This window comes from Ranitomeya imitator, chromosome 6 (assembly GCF_032444005.1).
Source record: "Ranitomeya imitator isolate aRanImi1 chromosome 6, aRanImi1.pri, whole genome shotgun sequence".
Taxonomy (NCBI): domain Eukaryota; kingdom Metazoa; phylum Chordata; class Amphibia; order Anura; family Dendrobatidae; genus Ranitomeya; species Ranitomeya imitator.
Window position 1 is genome coordinate 241337186 of NC_091287.1, and position 21553 is coordinate 241358738.

Genomic DNA, 21553 nt, shown 5'->3' on the forward strand with positions numbered 1-21553 from the left:
GATGCAATTTATAAATTGTCCAAGGCCGTCCTGGAAATATGAGCCAAGGACCAGGCATATAAAAGATGGGTGACACAATAAGAAGGTGTTCACATGTGGGCATCAGGGTTTGCTGATTGTGATCCATAATTAATTTCTCCTTCCCTCAAGGAAACAGAAGATAACTGTAGATAGAAATGTTTAAGTATTTCTGCTATTTCATAAAAGTTTTGCACATTTATTTTCAACTTTTTACATTTTTTTTATTGGAAGCTCTGTATATTTTTATATATACCACTGTGCCCCGTAATTCCAGAGATTAGTGGGCATCACAGTGGTCAGATATGGAGTATAGTGAGGTTGGAATCGGTTGCTGCAGCAGGTAAAACAAACCTGTAGAAAAGCATATTCATACATTCATAACCTAATTACCAGAGAAAATGTTCTTGAGATTCTCCACGGCTGCGGCGAGCTGGCTGTGCTGGACAACAGCGTCCTTCACATCTTTTAGGCTTTCAATAGTATTTATACTCTGCCTCCAGTCTTTACTGAGGGTTCCCAATGACTGCTGGATGTCTTTTACATCATTTAGGGCATTGTGAAGTTGGCTCAAACCTGTTCTCACACCGTCAAGTTGGGACTGGATGGCTGCCTGAAAAAAAAAAAAAAAAGTAGAACATTACAGATCACATCCATAAAGCTCACGCCTTAAGGGGATCTTATCAGGAAGTTTCTGGATATTAAACTGCTGTCAGCACATTGTGTGCCTCCTAATTAGAATCCCAAGAATCCATTCCATGCACCTGTCAGCCCGGGATAGTTTTTAAGGCTCTCTCTACCTGTACGGTAATCAGCACTGAGCCGCCTGGCATGCAGGCACAGACCTATCGGGTGTCTGTGAGCCATCTAGCTCAGCTTTTCTGCCATCAAAGGCTGTTTTAGCAAGCTCACAGCAGATGCCGAGGTTGATACGTAGTCATCTGCATTGTTGCCATCTGGACTACTTGATTCTGATTACATATATGAAGATCTGAGGTTGTGGGTTGTAATAATCAACTAGGCAGGTTAACAATGCAACTTTTTTTTTTTTTTAATTCCTTAAAGTACATGGTCTTAGAGCAGATCCAGGTAGATGGCCACAATGCAATGTCCCCAGTCCACAAGATCTCCACCCCGGGGCCAGTAGTTTCACTGCCCTGTGCCAGGCGATACCCACTCTCACCCAACTTTTGGTTGGCAGCTTTCGTATCACCCGCCAGTATATCTGTAGTCACAGTCCGTGCTTCTGTAGACAATAGACACCATGACCGTAACATGTGCATCCAGCTCCAACCAGCAACAACAGTCTTTAGGATAGTTCCTCAAATCCAGATGAGATACCACGAATGTATCCAGTTCCAGCTAGCAACAACCCCTCCATTTCCTTGCCAGTGCCCTAAATACCAAAATCTGCTCCTTCGGGAGACCACCCCACCCCCCAATGCTAACTGTGCATTGGTGGAGGTATTTTCCTGTGGCCGAACCCCATCACCTGGGACTGCATGTGGGACCCCCTGTTGTGAGGGCACCTCTGGGTCCAATACCCCCATTCACACAATGGGACTAGTGACTGGGAAAACAATGGCTTAATTGAGGCCACTGAAACACAGATCAGAGTAATTAAAGGATTGGTAAAGGTAAAGCAATCTCCTATCTGGCCTTATGTATACATAAAGGTACCTTCACACACAACGATATTGTTAACGATATCGTTGCTATTTGTGACGTAGCAACGATATCGTTAATGAAATCGTTATGTGTGACAGCGACCAACGATCAGGCCCCTGCTGGGAGATCGTTGGTCGCTGAATAAAGTCCAGAACTTTATTTCGTCGCTGGATCTCCCGCGGACATCGCTGGATCGGCGAGTGTGACACCGATCCAGCGATGTCTTCACTGGTAACCAGGGTAAACATCGGGTAACTAAGCGCAGGGCCGCGCTTAGTAACCCGATGTTTACCCTGGTTACCATGCTAAAAGTAAAAAAAAACAAACAGTACATACTTACCTACAGCCGTCTGTCCTCCAGCGCTGTGCTCTGCTCTCCTCCTGTACTGTCTGTGAGCCGGAAAGCAGAGCGGTGACGTCACCGCTCTGCTTTCCGGCTCACAGACAGTACAGGAGGAGAGCAGAGAAGCAGAGCGCAGCGCTGGAGGACGGACGGCTGTAGGTAAGTATGTACTGTTTGTTTTTTTTTACTTTTAGCATGGTAACCAGGGTAAACATCGGGTTACTAAGCGCGGCCCTGCGCTTAGTTACCCGATGTTTACCCTGGTTACCGGCATCGTTGGTCGCTGGAGAGCGGTCTGTGTGACAGCTCTCCAGCGACCAAACAGCGACGCTGCAGCGATCCGGATCGTTGTCGGTATCGCTGCAGCGTCGCTTAATGTGAAGGGGCCTTAAGATCCAGCCCGCATGTCTTCCTCTGCTTACGATCATCGAATGAAAACAGATTCCTGTGCCCGAACATATTCCAGGAGAGATTTGTGTGAGCAAGCAAATCTCTAATAAAATCCAACAGTAAGATCGACATAACCAGTGCTCGGTCCTGGAAAAGTCTGAATTCCTTGGCATTCTGTGGACTCTGCTCTATGTGCATTGGTCCAATAGTCTTTAGTCTGTGGCCAGCTCCTCACACTCCTCTCCCACTTTTTCAGTACGGTCAGCGCTGGGTTACGGGTTATAGTTCATGAGATTGACTGTCCACCTTTTTTCACTTATCGGGACAGTACATCGGCATTTTTTTTTCAGGACAGAGATGGATGCAAGGTTTCACCTTCATGAGAAAGAAACTTTGTTATCATCCAGTTAATTCAAAGCATATTCTATATCTTTCTTGTGAATAAACTCCTCAACCCCCAGTCCATCCTGGTATATATCAGCATAGCAGAAATCTCCAGCTTCTCTCATATGATCCTTCAGATCCTGCCAACTCTCTGATGGGGGAAGCCCAGATATGAGGATTTTGTATTCATTTCGCAGAGACAAGGGTTCTCCATGTCCTCCCCGATACCCGGTTTGACCTGGAAAACTGTTCATGAACCAGATGAAAACAAAACTTGTATCCATTGCGTCCAAGCACAGCGTCCTACACATGCCACAGATCCTGGAAGCTGATCAAGGCGAATGGTGTGGCACTGCTCCCCCCGCGTTTTTTCAGCTTGATGTTACAATTCCTCCAGCTCCTTCTCCCATACATCGGTCGGTAAATTGCCCACATAATTGAGCTCATCCCCAGAGCTCTGACCCCCAGCCTGCAATATGGCAACTTGGCAGCCTGGTAAATGGTATCTGAGGGAACAATATCTGGGCTGAACAGAGTTATGGAAGACCCAGTATCCTGAAATCCCTGGACCTCCTCCCTGATGTAATTTACCTCCCCAGGTCACATTTCTTCATGGCAACAGGCATTGTATTTTGTACATTACGCAACCCTGGCGGTGTATTAGACGGCATGTTGAGATCGCTCTGTTCCCTCTCGGCTGACGCAGTGGAAGCGGGTCCTTGGCTTCAGGTTACGACATTGGCCCAGTGGTACCCTAACCCTGCTCCTAGGCTGTTTGTCAGCAACTCATCTACCAGTAGATGCTGCACTACTCCTGTGACCCCAGTGTAAATGTAGTTGGGCCCTCCGACTGTTCAGAGATTCTCCTTGGGCTACATTAACATATGGCTGGAGGGAACAATACATTGGTCTGGTACTAGATGTTATTTGCTCAATGTAACGGAGGCTCCGGAATCATGAAGCCCTGCAGCCTCCACGTTCTCTACCCAGACAGGCTCCGGCTGATCAGCTGTTCAGCTCCGATGCGAGCCCAACAGACAGGCTACCCATGCATGTGTCGTAACTGTCACACAGCCCGGACACATGCAGCTGTGGAGCCGAACAGTTGATCAGCCGGAGCGATCCAGGAAGCCGGGTTCCCTCTGCAGCTTATATGGTAAACGCTATAGCTTGCCAGACAAGCCCTGACCCGTTCAAATTCGCTCATCTTGAATCATAAAGACATCGGGTCACCATGGCAACGATTGGCACCTTGTGATGACATCGTGAGGGCCCCAGTCGGAGAGCATAGGAAGCTCCCTCCCTCTGCACACCTGCTAAATGCTGCGATCGATATCGACCCCAGCATTTAGCAAGATAACTAGTGATGAGCGAATATACTCGTTACTCGAGATTTCCCGAGCACGCTCGGGTGTCCGAGTATTTTTTAGTGCTCGGAGATTTAGTTTTTTTTCGCCGCAGCTGAATGATTTACAGCTATTAGCCAGCTTGATTACATGTGGGAATTCCCTAGCAACCAGGCAACCCCCACATGTACTTAGCCTGGCTAATAGCTGTAAATCATTCAGCTGAGGCATTGAAAACTAAATCTCCGAGCACTAAAAAATACTCAGAGGTCACCCGAGCGTGCTCGGGAAATCTCGAGTAAAAAGTATATTTGCTCATCACTAAAGTTAACGTGTCGGGAGCAGTGTCAGAATCAGCCTACACCCAGCGGCGAATGCCCGCGCGCAGCCTCCTGTGGCGGGAGATTTCCGTGACGTATATATACTGCATTGGTCGGGAAAATATATATAAGGGGGTTAAAAAATACTGTGGAGAAACGAGGGGTCAGTGGGTGCCCTAGTCCATTAGCCAAAAATCGCATGGACCAAGGATCATCCCTTTAAACACCTGCTCTCTTTTTTACCCTGGGTGCAATACTACTCTGACTGCACAGAATGAAAGTAAAACAGTGTGGCAATAATTAATTGAACCACAAAACAGGCAAATAACATGTAGAACAGTCCCAGCAAAATACCCAGCTATGGTGCAGATAGAGTCTCACCCGTCCGCAGACTAGCCGAGATAAGAGCAGCTGTGACTTCAGATCTTCCAGGGTTGACTACCCCAACTTTGGCGCGCACAGCGAGGAGGTAATGACAAACTTAGGAAGCTGACACTTTATTCAAGTACAAGGACAGTTGACTGGAGGGTCACATCCCGGCTTCTCCGCACATCTCCATTGAGCCAGGTGACCGGTGGGTTCCAATCCTGTTTTCCCAAACTTATCCATTGGGTTCACGTGACCGGTGGTTCCAAATTCTGACTACCCCAACTACTTTCAACTAGGGCCGTGGTCCCCAAAGTTGGCATCCTGTAGAATGTAAAATCTGTGTCCCTCGTGATGGAGCAATGATCTCTTGGCTGCTGTCTTGTAGAGCGTTCATGGTTGTTTTTTTTACAGAATCTCTGGTTCTCTGAATTTCTTGGCTGTCTGGATGTGTATTGTTAGAGGCATATCCCACTTACATAGCTCACAACTGTTGTTCTTCAAGCCAGCATCCAGTGGGAGATGTGAGGAGATTAACTCACACTGAAATTTAATCAATTTACATAGGAGTAAAAACTATGTTTTGCAAGTCAACATGCTAGTTGGCCTGCACAATGCGTAGTCAACATATCAGCAAACATCATTGTTCAATTACCCTGAGTCTCTGTTATCCAGAATAATAGCACAATATGTTACAACAAACATCAACAAATGTCAATATTACATGCTTATAAGAACAAAAGTATGTGGTTTCTTGACCAACCAAAGAACAAAACACATCAATTCAAAAATCAACATACAGATAACAGTCTATTCCTCCTGGCTTACTGAAAATAGACGTCTGGTTAAAGATAAAATGCTGTGTCAACACAGATACCTACACCATTTTATTAACTCTAATATATGACAGGGCATGAAATGTCATGGAGAACAGTAATGGTCTGGCTCCTGGATCTCTACCAGTCTGCAGGGGTTAGCATGCCTTGTCATACTTGAGAAATAATAAATTAGGATACCAGCAAAATGTGATAAAATGAGGAACAAAACCACAATTCTCACCTTTTGCTTCAGTGGTAATACTAATGACTGCAGGGGGAAAGGAAATCCATAAAAAAAAAAATTGTGGTCATGTCCTGATGTGGCATAACATGCAAAACAGATAGTGGGCGACCGTGGAAGCATTGGTTCTAATATGGTCATATGTGTTTTTTTTAAATTAGATTTGTGCTAGCAGTTATGCTTTTGACACCTAGGCAAAGCCTTTAAGTGTAAGAAAATAAGATATAAGTGTGCGGGGGGTTCTTAGTTTGACAGTTCAGACTGTCATGACAGGGTTTTAATGTGGTGGGCTCTTACTTTTTGCCAGAGCTGTACATCACTCAGCCCACAGGAGATCCAATATATCACCTTGTATAGTTGGAAATATATCTATTGTTGCGTTCAGTATGTGTTTTCAACAATTTGGCAGCCTACAGTCCGTTTTTTTCTACCAACAAACCCCATGACCTGATGAACTGAACCAAGGAGAATCGAGAGAAAAGTAAATAAAGGAAAAAACAATCCACACAAGTAGAGTTCACCTTTAGCCTGGCCTCAACAGACGCTTTCTTACGAGCTTCTCTCCTCCGATATTGCTCCACTTTATCCAGCTGATCCGGTCTCTGCAGCATCCCAGCCACCCGCTGCACAGCCGTGGCCACCGCCTCCCTGTCTGGCTCCTCCATACTGAGCTTAGTAAATAATGACATAGAAACAAATTCATGTCTTCTAGAAGTATGTTCCAACGGGATTTCAAAATGCTTTCATAGAAAAATTCTTAAAAATACTATAAGGAGCTGTACACACTAACACTGACAACACGACATGTGCATGGAATACCCCAAAGGCCAGCAAGACCCTCCAGTGGTTAATCTGGGTGAAGGTAGGGCGAGAGTAGGGCCGGGGTCACACTTGTGAGTGCAATGCGAGTCTCTCGCCTCAATACCCGACACACAGACAGCAGGCATCACTCCTGTAATACACGGACAGCAGGCATCACTCCTGTAATACACGGACAGCAGGCATCACTCCTGTAATACACGGACAGCAGGCATCACTCCTGTAATACACGGACAGCAGGCATCACACATGATCACTCCGTTAATACACGGGCAGCAGGCATCACTCCTGTAATACACGGACAGCAGGCATCACACATGATCACTCCGTTAATACACGGGCAGCAGGCATCACTCCTGTAATACACGGACAGCAGGCATCACTCCTGTAATACACGGACAGCAGGCATCACTCCTGTAATACACGGACAGCAGGCATCACTCCTGTAATACACGGACAGCAGGCATCACTCCTGTAATACACGGACAGCAGGCATCACTCCTGTAATACACGGACAGCAGGCATCACACATGATCACTCCGGTAATACACGGACAGCAGGCATCACACTGGTAATACACGGACAGCAGGCATCACACATGATCACTCCGGCAACACACGGGCATCACACATGATCACTCCGGCAACACACGGGCATCACACGGGCATCACACATGATCACTCCGGCATCACACATGATCACTCCGGCAACACACGGGCATCACACATGATCACTCCGGCAACACACGGGCATCACACATGATCACTCCGGCAACACACGGGCATCACACATGATCACTCCGGCAACACACGGGCATCACACATGATCACTCCGGCAACACACGGGCATCACACATGATCACTCCGGCAACACACGGGCATCACACATGATCACTCCGGCAACACACAGGCATCACACATGATCACTCCAGTAATACACGGGCATCACACATGATCACTCCGGTAATACACGGGCATCACACATGATCACTCCGGTAATACACGGGCATCACACATGATCACTCCGGTAATACACGGGCATCACACATGATCACTCCGGTAATACACGGGCAGCAGACATCACACATGATCACTCCAGTAATACACGGGCATCACACATGATCACTCCGGTAATACACGGGCAGCAGGCATCACACATGATCACTCCGGTAATACACGGGCAGCAGACATCACACATGATCACTACAGTAATACACGGGCATCACACATGATCACTCCAGTAATACACGGGCATCACACATTATCACTCCAGTAATACACGGGCAGCAGACATCACACATGATCACTCCAGTAATACACGGGCATCACACATGATTACTCCGGTAATACACGGACAGCGCACATCACACATGATCACTCCAGTAATACACGGACAGCGCACATCACACATGATCACTCCGGTAATACACGGGCATCACACATGATCACTCCAGTAATACACGGACAGCAGGCATCACACATGATCACTCCGGTAATACACAAACAGCGCGCATCACACATGATCACTCCGGCAACACACGGGCATCACACGGGCATCACACATGATCACTCCGGCATCACACATGATCACTCCGGTAATACACAAACAGCACGCATCACACATGATCACTCCGGTAATACACGGGCATCACACATCACTAATCAAAAATGTGGAATGCACCAGTCTGATATAATGTCTAAAGCACGGTGTGACTAATAGTAAAAAATAACTTTTAATAAATATACACTAAAAAGTTGGTCTAACCAACTGCATACGAACATAGAAGACTCAACAAGGAAAAAAGAATTCCCAATATGAGGGAATAATACAGAATTCAAATCCCCGAGAACTATGAATTCACATATTTGTGTCAGTCTCCAAAGGGAAAGGAGCCGGAGCACATTATACACTCCTAAAATGGCAGTACAAAAAGGCAAACAAATATCACACATCTGCTGTGAATGTTGCAGATCACATGTTACCTGTCCCCACCTGTCACATGAGAATGCAGTGGGTACGATCAGAAACAATAATAATTGGAACGGGCTCACCTCATATTGTCCTATTATTGTGGGTGAAACCTATTATGAATCCAGCATCCGGAAAGGTGGTCCTGCAATTCTGGCCACGCTTCTTACCCATCCACGCCGTTTCAACAGATTTGTAAAACCCCAAAAAACAGAAACATATTTCCCTACGCGTTTCGTGATAGCTTTATTTTCCCCTGATGAGTGAACTATCACGAAACGCGTAGGGAAATATGTTTCTGTTTTTTGGGGTTTTACAAATCTGTGTGGCAATAATTAATTGAACCACAAAACAGGCAAATAACATGTAGAACAGTCCCAGCAAAATACCCAGCTATGGTGCAGATAGAGTCTCACCCGTCCGCAGACTAGCCGAGATAAGAGCAGCTGTGACTTCAGATCTTCCAGGGTTGACTACCCCAACTTTGGCGCGCACAGCGAGGAGGTAATGACAAACTTAGGAAGCTGACACTTTATTCAAGTACAAGGACAGTTGACTGGAGGGTCACATCCCGGCTTCTCCGCACATCTCCATTGAGCCAGGTGACCGGTGGGTTCCAATCCTGTTTTCCCAAACTTATCCATTGGGTTCACGTGACCGGTGGGTCCAAATTCTGACTACCCCAACTACACGCCGTTTCAACAGATTTGTAAAACCCCAAAAAACAGAAACATATTTCCCTACGCGTTTCGTGATAGCTTTATTTTCCCCTGATGAGTGAACTATCACGAAACGCGTAGGGAATAAATATGTTTCTGTTTTTTGGGGTTTTACAAATCTGTTGAAACGGCGTGGATGGGTAAGAAGCGTGGCCAGAATTGCAGGACCACCTTTCCGGATGCTGGATTCATAATAGGTTTCACCCACAATAATAGGACAATATGAGGTGAGCCCGTTCCAATTATTATTGTTTCTGATCGTACCCACTGCATTCTCATGTGACAGGTGGGGACAGGTAACATGTGATCTGCAACATTCACAGCAGATGTGTGATATTTGTTTGCCTTTTTGTACTGCCATTTTAGGAGTGTATAATGTGCTCCGGCTCCTTTCCCTTTGGAGACTGACACAAATATGTGAATTCATAGTTCTCGGGGATTTGAATTCTGTATTATTCCCTCATATTGGGAATTCTTTTTTCCTTGTTGAGTCTTCTATGTTCGTATGTAGTTGGTTATACCAACTTTTTAGTGTATATTTATTAAAAGTTATTTTTTACTATTAGTCACACCGTGCTTTAGACACGACAGCGCACATCACACATGATCACTCCAGTAATACACGGGCATCACACATGATCACTCCAGTAATACACGGGCATCACACATGATCACTCCAGTAATACACAGGCATCACACATCACTCCAGTAATACACGGGCAGCAGGCATCACACATGATCACTCCGGTAATACACGGGCAGCGCACATGATCACTCCAGTAATACACGGGCATCACACATGATCACTCCAGTAATACACGGGCATCACACATGATCACTCCGGTAATACACGGGCAGCGCACATGATCACTCCAGTAATACACGGGCATCGCACATGATCACTCCGGTAATACACGGACATCACACATGATCACTCCAGTAATACACGGACATCACACATGATCACTCCAGTAATACACGGGCATCACACATGATCACTCCAGTAATACACGGACATCACACATGATCACTCCAGTAATACACGGGCATCACACATGATCACTCCGGTAATACACGGACATCACACATGATCACTCCGGTAATACACGGACATCACACATGATCACTCCGGTAATACACGGACATCACACATGATCACTCCGGTAATACACGGGCATCACACATGATCACTCCAGTAATACACGGACATCACACATGATCACTCCAGTAATACACGGGCATCACACATGATCACTCCAGTAATACACGGACATCACACATGATCACTCCAGTAATACACGGGCATCACACATCACTCCAGTAATACACGGGCAGCAGGCATCAAACATGATCACTCCGGTAATACACGGACATCACACATGATCACTCCAGTAATACACGGGCATCACACATCACTCCAGTAATACACGGGCATCACACATGATCACTCCAGTAATACACGGGCATCACACATGATCACTCCGGTAATACACGGGCATCACACATCACTCCAGTAATACACGGGCATCACACATCACTCCAGTAATACACGGGCATCACACATGATCACTCCGGTAATACACGGGCATCACACATGATCACTCCGGTAATACACGGGCATCACACATGATCACTCCGGTAATACACGGGCATCACACATGATCACTCCGGTAATACACGGGCATCACACATGATCACTCCGGTAATACACGGGCATCACACATGATCACTCCGGTAATACACGGGCATCACACATGATCACTCCAGTAATACACGGACATCACACATGATCACTCCAGTAATACACGGACATCACACATGATCACTCCGGTAATACACGGGCAGCACACATGATCACTCCGGTAATACACGGGCATCACACATGATCACTCCAGTAATACACGGACATCACACATGATCACTCCAGTAATACACGGACATCACACATGATCACTCCGGTAATACACGGACATCACACATGATCACTCCAGTAATACACGGACATCACACATGATCACTCCGGTAATACACGCGCATCACACATGATCACTCCGGTAATACACGGGCATCACACATGATCACTCCGGTAATACACGGGCATCACACATGATCACTCCGGTAATACACGGGCATCACACATGATCACTCCGGTAATACACGGGCATCACACATGATCACTCCAGTAATACACGGACATCACACATGATCACTCCAGTAATACACGGACATCACACATGATCACTCCGGTAATACACGGGCAGCACACATGATCACTCCGGTAATACACGGGCATCACACATGATCACTCCAGTAATACACGGACATCACACATGATCACTCCAGTAATACACGGACATCACACATGATCACTCCGGTAATACACGGACATCACACATGATCACTCCAGTAATACACGGACATCACACATGATCACTCCGGTAATACACGGGCATCACACATGATCACTCCAGTAATACACGGGCATCACACATGATCACTCCGGTAATACACGGGCATCACACATGATCACTCCAGTAATACACGGGCATCACACATGATCACTCCAGTAATACACGGGCATCACACATGATCACTCCAGTAATACACGGGCATCACACATGATCACTCCAGTAATACACGGGCATCACACATGATCACTCCGGTAATACACGGACATCACACATGATCACTCCGGTAATACACGGGCATCACACATCACTCCAGTAATACACGGGCATCACACATGATCACTCCAGTAATACACGGGCATCACACATCACTCCAGTAATACACGGGCATCACACATGATCACTCCGGTAATACACGGGCATCACACATCACTCCAGTAATACACGGGCATCACACATGATCACTCCAGTAATACACGGGCATCACACATCACTCCAGTAATACACGGGCATCACACATGATCACTCCAGTAATACACGGACATCACACATCACTCCGGTAATACACGGGCATCACACATGATCACTCCGGTAATACACGGGCATCACACATGATCACTCCAGTAATACACGGACATCACACATGATCACTCCAGTAATACACGGGCATCACACATGATCACTCCAGTAATACACGGGCATCACACATGATCACTCCAGTAATACACGGGCATCACACATGATCACTCCGGTAATACACGGGCATCACACATGATCACTCCAGTAATACACGGGCATCACACATGATCACTCCAGTAATACACGGACATCACACATGATCACTCCGGTAATACACGGGCATCACACATGATCACTCCGGTAATACACGGGCATCACACATGATCACTCCGGTAATACACGGGCATCACACATGATCACTCCGGTAATACACGGGCATCACACATGATCACTCCGGTAATACACGGGCATCACACATGATCACTCCGGTAATACACGGGCATCACACATGATCACTCCGGTAATACACGGGCATCACACATGATCACTCCGGTAATACACGGGCATCACACATGATCACTCCGGTAATACACGGGCATCACACATGATCACTCCGGTAATACACGGGCATCACACATGATCACTCCGGTAATACACGGGCATCACACATGATCACTCCGGTAATACACGGGCAGCACACATGATCACTCCGGTAATACACGGGCATCACACATGATCACTCCAGTAATACACGGGCAGCACACATGATCACTCCAGTAATACACGGGCATCACACATGATCACTCCGGTAATACACGGACATCACACATGATCACTCCGGTAATACACGGGCATCACACATCACTCCAGTAATACACGGGCATCACACATGATCACTCCAGTAATACACGGGCATCACACATGATCACTCCAGTAATACACGGACATCACACATGATCACTCCGGTAATACACGGGCATCACACATGATCACTCCAGTAATACACGGACATCACACATGATCACTCCGGTAATACACGGGCATCACACATGATCACTCCGGTAATACACGGACATCACACATGATCACTCCGGTAATACACGGGCATCACACATGATCACTCCGGTAATACACGGGCATCACACATGATCACTCCGGTAATACACGGGCATCACACATGATCACTCCGGTAATACACGGGCAGCACACATGATCACTCCGGTAATACACGGGCATCACACATGATCACTCCAGTAATACACGGGCAGCACACATGATCACTCCAGTAATACACGGACATCACACATGATCACTCCGGTAATACACGGACATCACACATGATCACTCCGGTAATACACGGGCATCACACATCACTCCAGTAATACACGGGCATCACACATGATCACTCCAGTAATACACGGGCATCACACATGATCACTCCAGTAATACACGGACATCACACATGATCACTCCAGTAATACACGGGCATCACACATGATCACTCCAGTAATACACGGGCATCACACATGATCACTCCGGTAATACACGGGCATCACACATGATCACTCCGGTAATACACGGGCATCACACATGATCACTCCAGTAATACACGGGCATCACACATGATCACTCCAGTAATACACGGACATCACACATGATCACTCCGGTAATACACGGGCATCACACATGATCACTCCGGTAATACACGGGCATCACACATGATCACTCCGGTAATACACGGGCATCACACATGATCACTCCGGTAATACACGGGCATCACACATGATCACTCCGGTAATACACGGGCATCACACATGATCACTCCGGTAATACACGGGCATCACACATGATCACTCCGGTAATACACGGGCATCACACATGATCACTCCGGTAATACACGGGCATCACACATGATCACTCCGGTAATACACGGGCATCACACATGATCACTCCGGTAATACACGGGCATCACACATGATCACTCCGGTAATACACGGGCATCACACATGATCACTCCGGTAATACACGGGCAGCACACATGATCACTCCGGTAATACACGGGCATCACACATGATCACTCCAGTAATACACGGGCAGCACACATGATCACTCCAGTAATACACGGGCATCACACATGATCACTCCGGTAATACACGGACATCACACATGATCACTCCGGTAATACACGGGCATCACACATCACTCCAGTAATACACGGGCATCACACATGATCACTCCAGTAATACACGGGCATCACACATGATCACTCCAGTAATACACGGACATCACACATGATCACTCCGGTAATACACGGGCATCACACATGATCACTCCAGTAATACACGGACATCACACATGATCACTCCGGTAATACACGGGCATCACACATGATCACTCCGGTAATACACGGACATCACACATGATCACTCCGGTAATACACGGGCATCACACATGATCACTCCGGTAATACACGGGCATCACACATGATCACTCCGGTAATACACGGGCATCACACATGATCACTCCGGTAATACACGGGCAGCACACATGATCACTCCGGTAATACACGGGCATCACACATGATCACTCCAGTAATACACGGGCAGCACACATGATCACTCCAGTAATACACGGGCATCACACATACCGTACTATTTCATAGAGGACTTTCTTCCACACTATACAGGGCAGGACACAGCTCTGCTCTCACGTGCCCTATGTTATCCCCTGGCTGTGCCTGAGAGCCACCTCCACCAGCTGTTCCAGAACGTATCATACACACAGTCCATGCCACTCCTGGCCGCAGCTGTGGAATGAGCCGCGGCCTGCCCTCCTCCTATGGGCCTGAGAAGCAGCACTGCCCGCCCCGTGCCCCCGGTATGTCAGTGCAGCAGACCGCTGTGGACGTATGCTGCCAGTCACACGGCGCCATGGGCACAATGAAGCACTTCATACCCAGCGTCCCCGCAGCTGTGTCTTGTGACGGCCACTACCGGAAGCTGATATGGTATCACAGCAATACACTTCCCTGCTGTCTGGGCCCGCCCACCAAACGGACACTGGCTTATCAGCGCTCTTATCTCAGTTGCGCACTGTGCTGCTCCGTGTCACACCTGCTGTGATTGGTGGGACTGTAAGGCTGCAGCGCTCAGGGAGTTTCTGGGGATGACATGGAGGAGGCGGCCATGTGTGTGACTGACAGGAGGTCGTGTGTCCCGGAGCTGCTCCTGTGAGGTGGCCCTGTGTGTGCCGCGCCTCCGGAGGTGAGGAGATTCCTGGAGCTGCTCGTAGCCCCTCCATTGTAGCCCCCTCTACAGAACGGGCTGGCTGGAGGGGATTCTGCCCTGAGGACCCTGGGATCACAATGGTTTGTGGTGTTGTTCAATTTTATAAGGGAATAGACATCAGAAATGTAACATGAACTAAAACAATAAACTTGTATCTATCGTTATTTCTTTCTACAGGGCCGGCTGTGTAACAAATGCAGAATTATTCTTTTCTGTTAATAAATATGTTTCTTATCGCTTTTCATAAAATAAAAATGACATGCAGCCCCGGGTCAACAGATTTCTCAGAATTCGACTTTTGTCATGTTTGCACCAGTCCGACCAGCTCCATCTACATATCGGAGGGGCACGGCCGGAGCGTTGCCGGAGGGGCACTGCCGGAGCGTTGCCGGAGGGGCACGGCCGGAGCGTTACCGGAGGGGCACGGCCGGAGCGTTACCGGAGGGGCACTGCCGCAGCGTTACCAGAGGGGCACTGCCGAAGCGTTGCCGGAGGGGCACGGCCGGAGCGTTACCGGAGGGGCACGGCCGGAGCGTTACCGGAGGGGCACGGCCGCAGCGTTACCAGAGGGGCACTGCCGAAGCGTTGCCGGAGGGGCACGGCCGGAGCGTTACCGGAGGGGCACGGCCAGAGCGTTACCGGAGGGGCACGGCCGGAGCGTTACCGGAGGGGCACGGCCGAAGCGTTACCGGAGGGGCACTGCCGAAGCGTTGCCGGAGGGGCACGGCCGAAGCGTTACCGGAGGGGCACTGCCGCAGCGTTGCCGGAGGGGCACTGCCGGAGGGGCACTGCCGGATCGTTGCCGGAGGGCCACGGCCGGAGCGTTACCGGAGGGGCACTGCCGGAGCGTTGCCGGAGGGGCACTGCCAGAGCGTTACCGGAGGGGCACAGCCAAAGCTATGTCATAGAGCACGGGTAGGCAAGCTGGGTCAATAATGGAGAATCAATACAAGCAAACACAAACAGGACACTAGAAGATGAAATACCAACTTTCGGGTAGGGACTGGTAAGTGGAGCTGCCTGATTTATACCCTGCTGGCACGGAATAGGCAGGGGAAGCTAATCTGTGCAGGACACAGCGGGGTTAAATTCCTGGAGAGACCGGCCACACCCCTTTAAAGGGAATCTGTCACCCCAAAAATCGTATCTGAGCTAAGCTCACCGGCATCAGGGGCTTATCTACAGCATTCTGTAATGCTGTAGATAAGCCTACCGATGTAACATGAAAGATGAGAATAAAGGTTACGGTATATTATACTCACCCAGTGGCGGTCCTGCTGCGGTCCGGGTCCAATGGGTGTCGCGATCTGGGTCCAGCACCTCCTATCTTCATCAGATGATGTCATCTTCATGCAGCTGCTCCGGCGCAGGCGTACTGATTTGCCCTGTTGAGGGCAGAGCAAAGTACTGCAGTGCACAGGCGCTGAGGCTCTCTGACCTTTCCCAGCGCCTACGCACTGCAGTACTTTGCCCTCATCAGGGCAGACAAAGTACGCCTGCGCTGGAGCCACTGCAAGAAGACAAGAAGAGGACATCATCTGATGAAGATAGGAGGCGCTGGACCCAGATTGCGACGCCCATCAGACCCGGACCGCAGCGATATGATTTTTGGGGTGACAGACTCCCTTTAAGGCTAGATGGAAGCCACATTCAGGTGCAGCAATGTAGATGCGAGGAAAAACCACATGGTGACCAGAGCGGTGCTAGAAGGCCTGTGAGTCACCATTGTGACATCCTTCACTACATCCCCTCAGTTCCTATACACAATCCTATCCTGGCAGATAATCTCTATTATCAGTTCCCTATACAGGGCCCCATTTTGCAGTATATCACTCATTTCAGCCCTTCTATACTTGGCCCCATCCTGCAGTGTAATAATCCTTTCATCCCTCTATACACCACCCCATCCTTCGGTAAACCACGTTCTTCAGCGCTATCCTGCAGGTCATCACTCCTTAACCCATATACATATTATTATTATAGCGCCATTTATTCCATGGCGCTTTACATGTGAGGAGGGGTATGCATAATAAAAACAAGTACAATAATCTTAAACAATACAAGTCATAACTGGTACAGGAGGAGAGAGGACCCTGCCCGCGAGGGCTCACAATCTACAAGGGATGGGTGAGGATACAGTAGGTGAGGATAGAGCTGGTCGTGCAGTGGTTTGGTCGATCAGTGGTTACTGCAGGTTGTAGGCTTGTCGTAAGAGGTGGGTCTTCAGGTTCTTTTTGAAGGTTTCCACAGTAGGCGAGAGTCTGATGTGTTGGGGTAAAGAGTTCCAGAGTAGGGGGGATGCGTGGGAGAAATCTTGTATGCGATTGTGGGAAGAGAAGATAAGAGGGGAGTAGAGAAGGAGATCTTTTGAGGATCGGAGGTTGCGTACAGGTAAGTAGCGGGAGACGAAATCACAGATGTATGGAGGAGACAGGTTGTGGATGGCTTTGTATGCCATATTTAGGGTTTTGAACTGGAGCCTCTGGGCAATGGGGAGCCAGTGCAGGGATTGACAGAGGGGAGAGGCCGGGGAATAGCGGGGGGACAGGTGGATTAGGGCAGCAGAGTTTAGAATAGATTGGAGGGGTGCGAGAGTGTTAGAGGGGAGGCCACAGAGCAGGAGGTTACAGTAGTCAAGGCGGGAGATGAGGGCACGGACTAGGGTTTTTGCAGATTCTTGGTTTAGGAGTGTACAGATCCGGGGAATATTTTTGAGTTGAAGTCGTCGGGAAGTGGAAAGGGCTTGGATATGTGGTTTGAAGGAGAGATCAGGGTCAAGGATTACACCGAGGCAGCGAGCTTGGACTGGGGAGAGTGGGCAGTAATTTACTTTAATGGATAGGTCTGTTGGGGGAGTCGAGTGAGATGGGGGAAAGATAATGAATTCTGTTTTGTTTATATTAAGTTTTAGAAATCTAATGGAGAAAAAGATACAAAAAGAAAAACACGGCACTGCTCCCACATTAAAACATAGAACCTCAGAGAACCACTGCTGTGTGCCGCTGCTGGGTCTGAAATGCCGAGAGGACACTGGGTGCACTAAGTCAGAACATCGCATATCCAGCAAAAAAAAGATAAAAGAAAGTGCACTCACCGGTCCTTCAAAATTATATGCCTTTAATCAGAACATGTGCAGGAAACTTACAGGAGAACGTGGAATAACGGGGATAATGGAGAAGAAGGATGAAATAGCAGACAGACATTGAGGGATTCTGGTTAGTAGGGAGGTGATATCTGGTCCAGAGATGTAGATCTGTGTGTCGTCGGCATAGAGATGATACTGAAAGCCATGGGACTTTATGAGCTGTCCGAGGCCAAAGGTATAGATGGAGAAGAGCAGGGGCCCTAGGACTGACCCTTGTGGGACTCCGACCGATAGGGGGCGAGGTGAGGAGGTGAAATCCAAGATAGGGCCAAGTCAGTGATGCCAAGAGATGAGAGGGTCTGTAATAGTAGGGAATGGTCCACTGTGTCAAATAGCACCATTATTCGGTATATCACTCCTTTCATCTCCCTATACACAACCCCATTCAGCAATATATGAGTTTTTAGCCCCTCTATACACAGCCTCTTCCTACAATATATCACTTGTTTCAGCCCTTTAGGCTACGGTCACACCATCACTATTTTGTCAGTATTTTACATTAGTATTTGTAAGCCAAAACCAGGAGTGGAACAATCAGAGGAAAAGTATAATAGAAACATATGCACCACTTCTGCATTTATCACCCACTCCTGGTTTTGGCTTACAAATACTGATGTAAAATCCTGACCACATACTGAATGTGGCCTTATACTCAGCCCCATCCTGCGTATATCACTAATTTTAGCTCCCTATGCACAGTCCGATCCTGCAGTACATTGCTCCTCTTAGCTCCAGTATATGTTTCTCCATCCTGCAGTATATCACTCCTTTCACCCCTTTATACGCAGCCTCATCTTGCAATATAGCACTCCTTTATGTTCTTTTGTACCCATTCTGCATTATATCACTTTTTAGCTCTTCTGTATACAGCCTCCTCCAGCAGTTGATCACTCCTTTCATGCCCTTATATACACATACATGCTGCAGTATATCACTTCTTTCAGCCTCCTCTATATACCGTCTCTATCTGCTGTAGATCACATTTTTCAGCCCCTCTGTACTCGGCACTATTCTGCAGTATATCACTGTATCCAGCCCGTATGCAGTACCATCTTCCAGTATATAATTATATAATTCCTTTCAACCCTTCTAGACACAGCCCCATTTTGCAGTATACAGTGGGGAAAATAAGTATTTGATACACTGCTGATTTTGCAGTTTTTCCCACCTACAAAGAATGGAGAGGTCTGTAATTTTATTGTAGTTACATTTCAACTGTGAGAGACAGAATCTAAAAAAAACTCCAGAAAATTACATTGTATGATTTTTACATAATTCATTTCCATTTTATTCCATGAAATAAGTATTCGTCACCTACCAACTAGCAAGAATTCTGGCTCTCACAGACCTGTTAGTTTTTCGTTAAGAAGCCCTCCTACTTTACACTCATTACCTGTATTAATTGCACCTGTCCACACACTCAATCACACTTCAAGCGTTCCACCATGGCCAAGACGAAAGGGCTGTCTAAGGACAGCAGGGACAAAATTGCAGACCTGCACATGGCTGGAATGTTCTACAAGACAATACGTAAGCAGCTTGGTGAGACGGCAACAATTGGAAAACGGAAGAAACACAAGATAACTCGGTCTGGGGCTCCATGCAAGGTCTCGCCTCATGGGGTAAAGATATGAATCCGAGAAAGGTCAGGAATCAGCCCAGAACTATACGGGAGGACATGGTCAATGACCTGAAGAGAGCTGGGACCACAGTCTCAAACATTACCATTAGTAACATGCTATGCCATCATGGATTAAAATCCTGCAGGGCATGCAAGGTCTCCCAGCTCATGCCAGCACATGTCCAGGCCTGTTTGAAGGTCGCTAATGACCATCTAGATGATCCAGAGGAGGTATGGTAGAAGGTCATGTGACCAAAATAGAACTTTTTTGTATCAACTCCACTGTGTTTGGAGGAAGAAGAAGAATGAATACAACCCCAAGAATAGTCCCAGCCGTGAAGTATCATGAGGGAAACATCATACTTTGGGGGTGCTTTCTACAAAGGGGACAGGATGACTGCACAGTATTGAAGGGAGAATGGATGGGGTCATGTATTGCGAGATTTTGACTAACAACCTAATTCCCTCAGTAAGAGCATTTGATGTGGGAATGTGGCTTGGTCTTCCAGCATGACAATTGCCCAAAACACACAACCAGGACAACTAAGGAATGGCTCCATAAGAAGCATTTCAAGGTCCTGGAGTGGCCTAGCCAGTCTCCAGACCTGAACCCAATAGAAAATCTTTGGAGGGAGCTGAAACTCAATGTTTCTCAGCGACAGCCCCGAACCCTGAAAGACCTGGAGAAGATCTGTATGGAGGAGTGGGCCAAAATCCCTGCTGCAGTATCTGCAAACTTGGATAAGAACTCCAGGAAATGTCTGACCTCTGTAATTGCAAACAAAGGTCTCTGTGCCAAATATTAGGTTCTGTTTTTTCTATTGTATCAATTTCTCATTTCATGCAATAAAATGCTAATTAATTATGTAAAAATCATACAATGTGATTTTTTGGATTTTTTTAAAGATTCTGTCGCTCACAGTTGAAGTGTACCTACAATATAGATTACAGACCTCTCCATTCTTTGTAGGTGGGAAAACTTCCAAAATTGTCAGTGTATCAAATACTTATTTTCCCCTCTGTATGTACTGTAGCACCAACCTTCAGTATGTCACTCCTTTCATCCTAATCCTGCAGTGTATAACTACTGTACTTTCAGCGCCTTTATAAACTGCCTCATCCTTTCCCTATACACGGACCCATCATGGTTTATCACTCTGTTCATCCCTTATG

At 47.4% G+C, this 21553-nt stretch overlaps 1 protein-coding gene across 2 annotated transcripts in view; it reads right to left on the reverse strand.

Moving 5' to 3' along the window:
- The window catches only part of EXOC3 (exocyst complex component 3), a 39028-nt gene extending 23651 nt beyond the window's left edge, over window positions 1–15377 (reverse strand). The window contains exons 1-3 of one of the 2 annotated variants that reach the window (XM_069730525.1): window positions 15283–15377; window positions 6416–6565; window positions 412–631 (exon numbers count right to left, since the gene is read on the reverse strand). In XM_069730525.1, coding sequence (XP_069586626.1) covers window positions 412–631; window positions 6416–6559 — 364 coding nt within the window. In that variant the 5' untranslated portion in view covers window positions 6560–6565; window positions 15283–15377. The remainder of the gene's footprint in view (window positions 1–411; window positions 632–6415; window positions 6566–15282) is intronic. The other variant, XM_069730526.1, reaches the window with a different exon arrangement.
- Window positions 15378–21553: the final 6176 nt, after the last annotated feature.